Source organism: Gallinula chloropus (genome assembly GCF_964237585.1).
Source record: "Gallinula chloropus genome assembly, chromosome: Z".
NCBI lineage: Eukaryota > Metazoa > Chordata > Aves > Gruiformes > Rallidae > Gallinula > Gallinula chloropus.
The window spans coordinates 64,205,573-64,218,784 of NC_140089.1; the positions used below are offsets into that span (position 1 = coordinate 64,205,573).

The 13,212-nt window shown below is 43.4% G+C and overlaps 1 protein-coding gene across 1 annotated transcript in view; it reads right to left on the minus strand.

Annotated features, from left to right (window-relative positions):
• ARSB (arylsulfatase B) overlaps positions 1 to 12,543 on the minus strand; it is a gene marked incomplete at its 5' end in the record, with an annotated part of 67,763 nt that extends 55,220 nt beyond the window's left edge. Inside the window, 4 exons of the mRNA XM_084278322.1 lie at positions 6,263 to 6,470; positions 7,373 to 7,563; positions 9,685 to 9,871; positions 12,283 to 12,543. Coding sequence (XP_084134448.1) covers positions 6,263 to 6,470; positions 7,373 to 7,563; positions 9,685 to 9,871; positions 12,283 to 12,543 — 847 coding nt within the window. The remainder of the gene's footprint in view (positions 1 to 6,262; positions 6,471 to 7,372; positions 7,564 to 9,684; positions 9,872 to 12,282) is intronic.
• Positions 12,544 to 13,212: the final 669 nt, after the last annotated feature.

The following is a 13,212-nucleotide window of genomic DNA, read 5'->3' on the forward strand; positions in this document are numbered from 1 at the left end:
ATTTGGTTAAGATCACTTGATGAAAAAACATCTGTTGTGTACTTCAGCCTGACGCTGTGTACTCTCAGTGGAAAGACTAACCTTGAAGGCTCAATATAAGCAACAGAAAAGCCACTCAAAAAAAGTGTTTTCAGAGTGCTGACGCATTATTATATTTTCAGTACTTAATACAGGGGAGGGGGCGAGGGGGTGGGAGGTGCGGGGTGTGTGTGTCTGTGATGGAAGAACTACTGAAAGCCTTTCCATTAGAGAGACAATAGAAACAGAAAACTACATCTTCTACTATAAAATTCTGCTAATGTAAGTCTTGTTGTGCTTTAAATACACCCACAGGGCTTTTATTTCCCATCAAGGGAATATAATACCTCTCCCGCTTCAGAGCGCCATTTGCTGAGCAACTTCACTGAGCATTTACAGAACTTTTACTGAGTTGCACCCAGATAAATCAACCCCTCTGGGTTTTTGTAACTCTACAGGACTGCCTCCTAATTCTCCTGGACTTTTCTGAAGGGCAGGGGCTGCGTGGGAGGGGAGAGGGGGGAAGGAAAAAATTGATCTAATGGAGAAAAAATGCATTGATGTACACAAGACTGCAATAGCAACAATTTGAGCCCTACAAAAGCTGCACAAAAAATGTCCTTTCTCATCCTATTGATTTTTTTCTTTTTTTTTTTCTCTCTTTTTTCTTTTTTTTCCTCCAGCACAGCTTTCATGACCAGAGCAATCCTAGTGCAGACAGTTTCAGGCGACTGCTTTCATTGTGAGCGGTCTCAGTGGTTAACAGACCCTGCTGTGTCAGGTCTACACTAGCATTCACCATCACTAAGCACAAGAGAAACACAGAGGGAAATTTTAACCTAAAAACAATGGGAATAACCTGAGAAACTGTTCATATGTCCGCATTAAGCACTGAGACACAGTCAGGAAAACTTTGGACTTGTCCCAGGGACAGAGCACTGAACCTGATCACTGATTTGGGTGTACAAGGTTCTGATGTACAGAGTAATAGCTTCGTAATACTACCACAGAAAACAAACCTGCACAGGTTAATAGTAATCACAGCTTAAGGCAACCTTTCGAGAGCTGCAGGAAGTTATTTATAATATCTATATCGATGTATAATATAATTTATGTATACATGTTAATGTCCATATTAGTTGCTTTCAGCATTCACCTCAGTCTGAGAAAAATATTTGCTAGGATAGCTATTAGCATGCTTAATTCCAAGCTTCACACAAAAATGGCCAGCTTGCAACTCCAGGCAAAATTGAATTATGAATTTCATTTACAAGCAAACTTCACTTTAAGCACTGGCATTTGCTACAAACAGGGGAAAAAATTCAAAATTCCACTTATGTTGGAATTGTTAAACACGAAGCAAAAAATATGTGAGTGTATATGCTACAAGGTCACCCTCCATTCAGGAACTTGGGTTTGGAGTGCTAAGTTTTACATGGAAAAACAGGGTGGGTGGGGAGGGGTTAATGCTAGAAGGAAGGGAAGGTAAGTAAACATTTCCTACAAAACATTTTTGGCTTTCACAGGATTTTAAAACAGGGCACTGTGACCATCAACACCTGCTCAGTTTAAATATTTTAACTAATTTTCATCCTAAGATAACATTTCCACCTTTGATAATACATTCCTACAGAACTATCCAGATGTCTCATTACTATTATCTACATCACATGGTGGAGAAGATACTCCTTTATTCCTAGAAAAATGTGTTTTCACCACCCACACTTTAATGTAGAAAAAGCCTGAAAATAGAATAAAAGCCAACACTGGAGTATATAACACCTTCGGCCACACATACCCTCACTATTTATCACTGACACACAAAAACTCTGACTAATGCAAGTACAGTGATCAGCTGCAACTTTTGCCTGCATAACAACAAGCTTTAGTAATCAAGAAACAGAAAGTAATCTTTGACAATATACGAACTCAAATAACTAGTTTAATGGAAGATGCTGTGCTTATTTCTTCTTAGAAAGCAGCAGATGCCCTGGTAATGGGGGAAATGCACTGAACCTCTCAGAATCTCCTGACAAGACCGATTAAAGCAGGTCTCCAGATCTGTAATTGAAGAGGTTTACTAAAAAGAAATGTGACAACACCACCTCCAAAATTAGCACCTCTGACACTGCAGCCAGAGGAGAGTAACTGCTCTAACCAATCTGTCCTTCGGTTGGCTTGGTTCATCAGTAATTACAATTCTCTCTGAAGTGCCTTACCAGCCAAAGAGAAGGAACAGGAGTTCATTTGGGAACAAAACATCAGGGAGAAGATAACAAAACCTGTCCTCGGGGAACCAGTGAAAGTCAGATCCCTGGTTTCTACCAAAGTAGGAGCTGGAAATAAGCAAAAAAAAAAAACCAAAAAAAAAAAGCAAGCAACATTTTATTACACAAAAGCCACAACACACTGGCTGAAATGAAGAGAAGGGAAGGAAAGAAAAAGAAAAAACAAAATAAAGAGTGAGAAGAAGTCTTTAGTAGGGTAATATGAAATTCTGGGAGAAAAAAAAATCCAGGGATGGGAAAGAGACTGTATAAACAACAGTAAGTATGCCCAAAACAATTTGTGCTCTTACTAATCATAATTCTAAAATGGTAAAAAGACCCTCTTTTGGACTGAAAACAGTCACCACTGTCACATGTTCCATTATGGAAAGGATTTATGTGGTTTCCTCTCGGCAATGTAAACCCAAGGCTTGAAAAGTCTCCCATATTTTATTGTTCAAAGCCCTCTTACGGCCACTACCAGGCACTGCAGTGCTAATCCACATTTCAGAAAAGGATAGTAGCTTTAATACAGAACTGAAATTAGAGGTGAGATTCCTTGGCTCTAATATTCTAATATTGGCAAGTTTCCACTAGAATTACTCATAACGTGTTGCAGAAACTATACAACCCCCCACCTCTTACCTCAAATTACAGGTCTATATCTGAAGGAAGATTTGGACTCTAAGACAGTGTTAATAGTGCTGAGCTAAATTTGTACCACTTGAATTTTTCTATGACCTTTATTTATTTTAAATCAAGGGAAGTTGGTAGCTAGTCTCTTAAGCTTCCCAAAAAGAAAAGTAAACCTACAGCTCATTGTCTTCTATTTCAAGTGGATGCAATGGCCATGGGTACTCACAACAGTGCTGCGTCCTTTTTTTATCTTTTTATTATATATATTATAATAATATATATATACATTATATATATATATGTTTTGCTTGAACAGGCAGTGACTTCATTTTTACAAGTAAGTCTGTGCTAATGAGATCAGTTGTATCTACAGTACATAAAAGCAGTTCCATATTGCACCAGAAAAGACTTTTCGAGCTACTAATCCATACACAAATGTAAGACCACATACCACTGAACTAGCTCATCTTTTTCTAAGTCACCTGTAGAAACAGCTAGCGTATACGTTCAAAAAGACACCAGATACACTTACTGGTATGATACACTGATGGAGTCAGACTTTGCTAATGACCAGATTACTGCATTTGTGGCCCAGTGTCTCCCTCAGGCTGCTTTAAAGAGGAACTGCACTTCTTGCACACATTTTAAAAGGCCCTTTTAAAACGTGCAGTATTTCCATTTGCCAGTTGGCATGTTTTCAAGGCAAATCCTGGTTGAGCCATAACATATAACAATAGGAAGACACACAAAAGAGTTTAATAAAAATACATCTACCATGAGAGCAAAGACTATATCATGTTCTAGAGTATTTCAATGAGCACCCACTTAAAAGACATCTCTCCTTTTGGGGTCAAGACAGTGAAGGAATCAGGCAGAAGACTGTATGTTCATTGCAACGCTATTTGCTATAGCACGCAATAGCAAATGATCACTTCTAAATTACTTGGGGTAGGAGGAAATTTTGAAACAGTGAGAGATTCAAAGATCCAAGTGTGATCTTTGGCCACAACTAAACAGGGAATAGTAATGAGTCTTGTAGAATCTACTGTAAACGTAGGGTGTTCACTTCTTTTTCCTCTACAGGTTTCCCAAACTGTGGCTATTGAACCACTCAGGTTTCCAGCAAAGCAGAGAATGCTTTCACAATCCTGAGTCTTTAACTACTATGGTGATAGTACAGAAGACACTACATAGATACTGCTCATTAAAATTAGATACATTTTACGCTTCCCTAGATTCTCCCCTGCAGTCTTTATTTAAATACTTGGATTGATTCTTAACCCTACAACGTGGGGAGAACTTTCTTGGAGAATTCCTGATTGCAGAGGAAAATGTGTCTCTCTTGCTGTACTCAGCAAGAGGAGGGTCTCCCAGTCCCAGGAGAGCTCTTGGGCCAGGCAAAGCGGAGGGATGACAGCTTCCTCAAGCATGTCCTCAAAAGCTGAAGGTAACATCGTAAGTATATACCCATATTATAGCTACCAGTGCATGATAAGACTCCCAGTTACGAAGGACTTGAAAGTTGTGCAGAGATATCTCACAGAGCATCAACCTCTGCACAAAATGCTCAACTGCAGACCTTCTTGTGTTTCTTTTCAACCACCTTCTAATGCCCATTTTAAAACATGCCATCTGCAAAAGCGATAAACATAATATAGAAAAGCTGAACAGATTTCATGCTTCTTTTCTTTTTCCTTTTTTTTTTTTTTTGATACTTAATGGTTTCAACATTTGTTTTTTGGAAACTGGGTCTTTAGTGCATGCAGTATTTGATGCCTGTGAAGAATAGTTGTTTACAGTGGAGAACACTGAAAAATCCCAAATCACTCCCCTTCTGGCCTGCTTGATCTAGGACCTATTTCCCTGCATTTCAATCGCATTAAATTCCACTGCTGCCAGTTTAAAATGTCAATTAACTCAAGATAAGTCCCATTAGATAGAGCAGACACTGTGTTCTCTGGACTGTTTGGCTCTTGTTGAAATGTATTGATAAATGACTGCAAGATAACTACTTCTAAAAACAGGGTGCAGTGTCATCGTTTGGAAAAAAATGTTTTATAAACAAAAAAGTATGTTTTTTTATTTCAGTCATACCCTGTAATTCCAACTCATACGCCTTTAGCTTTATTCCACAACACACTGAACAAACATTACTCAAATAACTCTACTAGAACCCCATCAGCAAAGACTGGATTTTTTTCCATATGGAATAAATATTGGTATCATTTTCCATATGGCTTTGCTTACTTTAAGTTCTGAATATGAAAACATCGCAAACAGAAACAGGCATAGAAGACTTATCAAATCCTTTTAGAGCCAAAGCCCTGTACACAAGCACAACACCGTAAGGCAAACAGGTTGGACTCAAAATGAAATTCCAGGATTCCAAGTACTATAGAAAGCAGCTGCTAAACTCAAAACATCACTGCATTTTCCACCCAAAACTTGGGGTTTGGGTTTTTGGTGGTGGTGGTGTTTGGGGTTTTTTAAAGTGTTCAGAGAAAATGAATTTGCCATTTTGACATCCCTAGTATGCAAAGCCTTAGCAAAAGAGCAACAGTAAGTACCAACAGGCTACTTCCCGCTCCAATCCAAGAGAGAGCAACCATATTCCTGAAACCCAGCCAAGTAGCTGTATTTCAAAAAGGTTCTGCTTCATTCCTAATTTGGAAACAAGGGAGACTGCTTTGTAACATATTACTTGCATTATCCTGGTAATCTAGAAACCAGATCATATCTAGAAACTTAGCCTGCAATTTGGCAACCCAGACTGTATCATCACACATGAGGGTTTTTTATTAACAGACCTTTGCTTCCCGGAGTAGGGTTCCAGTAAAATATTTCAAGCAAGATGAAAATTACATGTCACATTAAAGTAAGGGTAAAAGAGTTCTGGCTTCAAACAGCTCACTGTCTGGCTGTTTGCGCTTCACGCAACTCATCACAATTTACAGACTGATCAGACCACTACCAGGTGGTAGTGGTCAGGACAAATGCATCTGGCAGACCACTCTCAGTACAGACTCAATTCTGACAGACACTCAGTAACAGCAGTGGCAAGTAAGATGCCTCCAATAGCAGTTTTTACAATGCTGGTTTTTACTTCAGTAAGAGCATCCCCTGTTTGCACAGACACATCTTCTGAGTTGTTTTCTGCCACGCTTGAGAAAGCCATTAAGAGAAACAGCTCCTTCTGCTGTAAAGTCCTGTTTCACTTTCATCACTCCTCTGCCGTTAGAAAACAGATGAAGAACAGACAGAGGGGCCAGATGTCTCTCAGCAGTCAGCTTAGTAGACACCGTATCAAAATAACTACTAAAAGAACATTTAAATTAACTTACCAGTAGAGAACACCAAAACTGTGTTGTCCCAAAGACCGTATCTTTTCAGAGCATCAGTAACATTTCCTACAGCTTCATCCATAAGAGTCACCATCCCCGCGTAGTGGCGCCTCTTTACATCTTTAATGTAAGCATACGGTTTCGTGTATTCTTCAGGGACCTCAAGAGGTTCATGGACAGCCTGAAAAGCAAGGTAGAGAAAGAGGGGCTGGGGTAGAAGGGATAAAATGGATATTAGTTTAACACAGAGTGCTAAATGCAAGTTATGATTAAGTTTATAATTATCTTAAGCAGGGGATGCAAGGGGAAATGTCCAGCCCCTTTTCAGTGGTCTGTGGGGATAGGACAAGGGGCAATGGCTGCAAGTTGGAGCACAGGAAGTTCCGCACCAACATGCAGAAGAACTTTTTCCCAGTGAGGGTGACAGAGCCCTGGGACAGGCTGCCCAGGGAGGTGGTGGAGTCTCCTTCTCTGGAGATATTCAAGACCCGTCTGGATGCCTATCTGAGTGATATGTCCTAGGGAGCTGCTTTGGCAGGGGGGTTGGACCCGATGATCTCTTGAGGTCCCTTCCAACCCCTATGATTCTACAATTCTATGATTCTATGATGACAGGAAAAGCAGCCTTGACTCATCAACAGCTGTAGGCATCATGTTTATATTTTTTCTATACTTCTGTCTTCTAATCCCTAAGCATAATCTAATAAAACTTTGATAAAGAACTTTTTCAAAGCTGTGGAAAGTCATCAGGTATACCTCCCCTTCATAACACAGCTGTTAACATTTTCCTTCTACGGAACTTCTCCTCTTAAACTTCCCGTTCTTTTCAGAAGAGCAAACTACATGCTAAATCATTTCTATGAATTCATTATTTCCATTACTAAAAATAAATGGAGACAGGTGGCAGGCCAGGGTTGCGCACCCAAAGCTGATTCTGACACCTGACAAGGCAAGTTTTACCGCTGCTACTTCTCACATCCAGCTCTACGGATGCTGATGAATAGCTATAAATTACACCTCGAGTGCAGGTGCCTCCATTAGTATTGCATTCATATTTTCTTAAACATTCTATAGTGCTACAGTTATCAAAGTAAGAGCTGCTGCCTGTACCTTCTCCGCTGTATGACTGGCTATAAGATCTATAGCTCGTTCTGTGAACAGATTAGTGGAGTACATGTTTTTAAATCTAGTTGCAACTTCTTCTCCGTCTCGCAAGTCCAGAGCGCAGCGTGTTATGTTTTTTGCCCGTATGAGGACGCAACGTTCATGAGAATAATAATCCTCACTCCCCAGAAGGTAGCCTATAACAAGAAAAGAGGACAAATAAGTGGGCCAATATAACGTTATAAAAAGAGATACACTGGGGGAGAGGGGGCGAAAGGTAAAAAGAAAAAGTCAAAATTTTAGTGCTTTTGAGCTGAAACACTCACCCAATGTTTGACCATCTGTATATCTGACATCCCTTGACAGGTCTAATAGCTCAACATTAATACTTTCTAGACTTTTTATTGCTACTGCAAGTAGTAATTTCAAAACACAAAACACTGTGAAAGCAGTTCAATGACTTTATATTCATGACTCAGTATCAAACACATTAGATTGCACCTATAGCAAAGGCAGTAGCCTACCATGTCCTACTCTAATTCTGAGCTGGTATCATTTTGTATACTTGCCTTTTCCCCTATGACTTCTCTCTCTACTAGGAAGTTTGGTGTTTGGGGTTTTTTTTAATGTATTCAAAACATCCAAATATGAAGCATTTTTTTGTCAGCTGTAAAGCAACTTCTGATTCACTGCTGACACCAACTGGTGAAAAAAAGGCAGTATTACTGAAAGACACCTAAAAGAAGCTATGCAAAAATTCTAGAGGTACAGATTTCTTCCTGTCAAGGGCTATCCTGTTAAGCATCGAGTGTCTTTGGGTTTTTATCAAACAGAAACAAGTATCTTCAACATTTTTTTAATCTCACTAATTATTACTTTGGAAATTAATTCCAGATTTATTCCCCAATACCCTGAAGAGAGAGACAAACCTGCAAAAATACATTCTTAAGTTTTACAAAAGCAGACGAAAATTGGGGACAAAAGCCAGAAAGGTGGAACCTCACTTGAGTTTTTATTCAGCAGCTTCATGTCCAGTTAGTTGTGAAAAAAAGTATGTACAGAAAGAATGAGGTTCTGTTTTATATACAATATACATTTCTCATTTATTTTTTTTTTAGGAAAAAAATGGCTTTTGCTCCAAAGCATAAGGAGAGATTTTGTGGGCAGATTGCCTGTGTCAACATACTCAGAGCTGCAAGTTGCATTTTTCCATTCTGAGTGCCCAGTGGGGTAGATGCTGCATCAAATTCACCAAAGAACTAAACGGCCCTCAGTTGCAATCAACACCTGCTGAAATGACATCAGCATTATGGGATATAAAACTGCTACATTCTCTGAAAATGATGTCATGCTGGGTACCCAACGACCATGCCCATAGCCAGCCAGCAATAAGGAAGGCCCCTGCGAGAAGAGCCTGCTTGGTCTCAGTGTGAGATTTCATGAGGAGCAGCTGCGTGTCTACATCCACACAGCTCCCAAGCAGTACTATCAACAGGTTGCAAAGTTATTCTGAACATGGACAAACTGCTTTGATATTCTCCATTCAGCGGAAGTGTCTTAAAAAGAACCAAGTGGAGACAGACAACCCTGCGTTCCACACCACAGGGGGAATGAGATGCACAGCCTGATTCACCCAACATCTGGGGCACTTGTGCAAAACTAATAAACATCCAGTCAGTATTGGGACATATTGAGGGAGAATACACAACGCGTAGCTACAAGTTGCTTTGAAACACATGCACACTTGGGCAATCTAATTCTGGCATTACTAGCTTAATCTGAGGGTTTGATCCCGTAATGCGTGCCTTTCTGCCACAGGCCACTCAGACACTGATTTACAGAGGCTCCCCCACCATCTTCCTTGCTGAGGCCCTGGAAAACCAACACTACTACACAAAGCATGAACACAGTGTGGTATTACAGCTGTTTCTCTCTTTAAAAAATGTCAGATTTCACAGGTGCAGCATTATTTGCAGAGCCACTGATGTCTACTGTCTGATCTAACACAAAACGTTCGGATTAAAGACAAAATCAAACCAATCACTACACCTTAAATCCCCTAACCATTATGGCACCAAATTAAATGCAGGTCATAAGAGACAAATACTTTCTCTGGAGCCGCTCCATAATTATGGCACTCTCTTCAACAAGTTGTAAGGCTTCTTATTTTAAGCAGTAATACTTTGGAAACATACATGCCCAGGTATTGACCTACTAATTCATGCACTAACAGTAAACCTGCCATTCTTAGAAGAATCGGGCAGTCTGTCATCATGTTTAACACCACATCTATTGCATGAGTTAAATCTAACCATTACCAAAGTAAGTATCAAATCCTCTGTGGGTTGGAAGGCATTCTTTTCTGTACATCCCTAAATGCCACTTCCCCACCATGTGGGTGACATATCCCGCCTCTTGAAGCAGCTCTGGGAGGAGTTTCTCATCCAGTGGCACACAGCTGGGCTGGCATGGCCAAATTATCTGATGTTGTAAACCTGTGTGGATCTACCAGAGGAAATAAGGATGTAAGTATGTAAGGAAGTAAGGATGTAAGAGTCATTACAACACAGCAACGCAGTCCCATAGGCTATGCGATAAGCAGGTGCAAAAGGAAACAAAGCCACACCAGAGGCTAGCATGGGTTTTACAGCCTCCTGTCATCACCTCAGTAGCACCAAGGAAGATTACGAAGCTGCAAGGGGAGAGCAGGGGGAAGAATGGTATGGAGGAAGACAAGGAAGTAGCACCATAAGGGTTTACAGGATCTTCCCAGGCACAGAGAGAGCACAATAAAAACAAACAAACAGACAAAAAACCCAATCCCAAAGTCTTTTGCATTTTCATTTAAAAATCTAACAGGTAACAATTACCATTACAGTCTGCTTGAAGGCTAGGGACTACATCTCAACACTGAGTGAAAGATTTTAAATGGGACGGAGATGGGCAAAAAGGCACATAGCAGGTGCTGCTGCTGAGCTGCTGCCTGTGCTTGAGAACAGCCACGGGAGGAAAGGGTCATAAAGACTGAGAGAGCACTTCTTGCATTGGTTTTCTAAATGTGCATTACATAAACACATTTATGCATTCATTTACATACCTAAATTGAGTGTGAGCATTTCTACAAAAAAAATCCTACATCTGACCTCTAAGAGTTGATCATCTTTCCAATCTTAAGAAGTGGCCAATTTTGTATCTCTTTACAAAAGCTCTACTGATAACAATATTCTCAGCACTACACTTCACTTGATGCAAGAAACCTCTTCAGTTACTGAGTACGATAAGCTGACCTGTCAACTCCCCCATCTCCTCCTGAAAAAAACCCCACACCGCCCTAAACACAGGCCATCAGACATATAGAAGTATAAATATCCTGTTTGTTACTAAATGCTTCTAGGAGTTGGCCTGTCAAAGCAGAAAACACCCAAGACCCTCTAGAGCACAAACCACCAGATTTTGTAACTCCAGTAAGTAATCCAGGGTAGCAAGTTGCATGATTAATTGTTAGAGCATCATTTTAGCAGCACTATGAACTCACTTTTAAACCAAATAAGCACTCATTTTAAGCAAGTGGGTAAGTAGACCCCCACAAAGGGGCCTACTAGCCACTAAATTTCTTTGCAATGGGAGCTGGATTTTTTTTTTAATTAAAATAGCGAAAGACAAATTCTAGCAAAGCACTGTATTAAAAAAGCACTGAACTGTGAGCATAGCTCAAAACTATAAGCATAGTTTAAAGATCAGATGAAGCACTGTCCAACTAACCCCAAGCCATTTCTAGACAAGCACTTTCAGAGTATGAACTGTATTTCAGAAATAGTGAAAATGAAAAAAAATTGTTTGGGCTCTTAACACAACACAATTTAAACAGCTGGTTAATTAAAAAAAAAAAATTGAGTACATCTTCCTATTCTTGATTATTAATTTTTGGCGTGTGTAGGAACAGAATAAACGTTGCTTGGAAAGAGTAAGATTCGCCTAGCACAACATTCCTGAGACAAGACGATGCAGCATCCACTAATGCAGGATGCCACTTAAGTTCATTTTGAAGAGTTTCTTTGACAAATTACCGTGGTTAACATGCACGCATAGGACTTTTTGAAACAGAGGAGAAACTTCTCAAATACACTTAATCCTATCCGAGCTTCCCCTTTCTGCCTGTGCTGTGTCCTTCTCCCTCTTTTTTGCCAAAGCTGCAACAAACAGAAGGGGAGAGCACAGCAGTACAATAATGCCCCATTCCTGCCCAGTGGGCAATATTACGACTACTCAAGCAGCCAGACAGCTTCACTAGGGATCAGTCTGCGCACACTCCACGCAGGGGAGCATAAATGCCGCCTACACCTGTGTCACCACGTGAAGGTTTGGACGCACTTACTGCTCTGGGGAAGAAGTTGCATGAACAGAGTACGTACCACCTTATCCACCTCTGGGTGCCCCTCGCCTGCGCAGCTGAGGAGCAGGTAACAGGCGATGGCTACGGCAGGGTCGCTTCCCAGGCCGTGCTGCCGTGCCTGTTCGCACAGCTGCAGCATCGCGGGCACCTCTGCTTTACACAAGCGGAACAACTTGCACTAAACCCCCACTTAGCTTATTGCGGAGCCAGCAAGCCAGAAGTAAGCGAATTAGGTTTCTCTGCGTACAAACGCGACTGGTTTTCGTACAGCAGCGTGGTCACAAGAAGGCCAAGCTGCACAGAGTTGCTCGGAACATGGAAGCAGCGAAGCAGCGCCGCACCGGCTACCTGCTGGGACGCAGGGGAGGGCGGCGGGATGGGGCCGGGACCCCGCCGCCGCCGGGGAAGGGTGGGATGGAGGGACGGTGGGGGGGGTCCGGGTTGCCCCGGCGGGCAGCGCCGCGCTGGTGCAGCAACTCCGGACCTGAGTTTCCCCGCGTGCCCCGCCGGACCCGCGCCCTACCTGGTAGCGGCCGCTGAGGAGCTGGCTGCGGGACGGGGTGCAAAGCGGCTGGGTGTAGTACCGCTCCAGCCGCACGCCGCCCGCCCCAAGCGCGTCCAGCCGCGGCGTGCGGATGGCCGAGCCATGCCAGCCCACATCGCCCCAGCCCAGGTCGTCGGCCAGCACAAGCACCAGGTGCGGGGCGGGCGGCCGCGCCGCCGCCAGCCGCAGCAGGCAGAGCAGCAGGCAGAGCGGCCGCGGCATGCGCGCCCGCCGCCCCATCCCCGCCACCAGGAACTGGGCCGCGGGCGCCGCCCCGGGGACGGGCCATGGCGGCGGCAGCGCCCGGCTCCTCCCGCCGGGCGGGCCGGGGCGGAGGGAGCGGCGGCGAGGGGCGCGGCCGGGCTCGGGCTTGTTGACGGGCTGCGCCGGGCGGGAGACGCGCTCCTGCGCACCTGTGTGGTGTACGCGGGTCCGAGCTGTGCCGCAGTGAGACTGGTGAGGTCCCGGAGTACCCGCGGGGTGCGAAAGCTGTGGCCGGTTCGCTTGTGAAAGGAGTGAAAAAGACCGTAAAGCTGTCAGCGTTAGCGGGGCACCCAGCTCGGCCGTGCGGGAGTTCACCCCCCCGCGATTCCTACACGGCAGGGAGCCTTTCCTAGGGGGAAGCGGGGAACTCTCTGCATGGTGGTGTTCCGAGTTGTTAGCTGTGTTTCCACGAAGTCAGTACAACAGTTCGAGGGGAGGACGCGGTGGTACGAGTAACCCGACTGTTACTTCTGTCGTTCACACACACACGATGCCGCGGCAGCTCATCCAGCTCTAACGCTGCCAGCCCAGCTACCTCCCGCGTGTAGGCGAAGCGAGGCTGCTGCAAGGCAGCCCCGGCCCCGCTGCCGCCGGCCTGTGCTGCAGCCCGGGGAAGGCAAAGGGCCGGAGCCCGCGTGCGCGCGG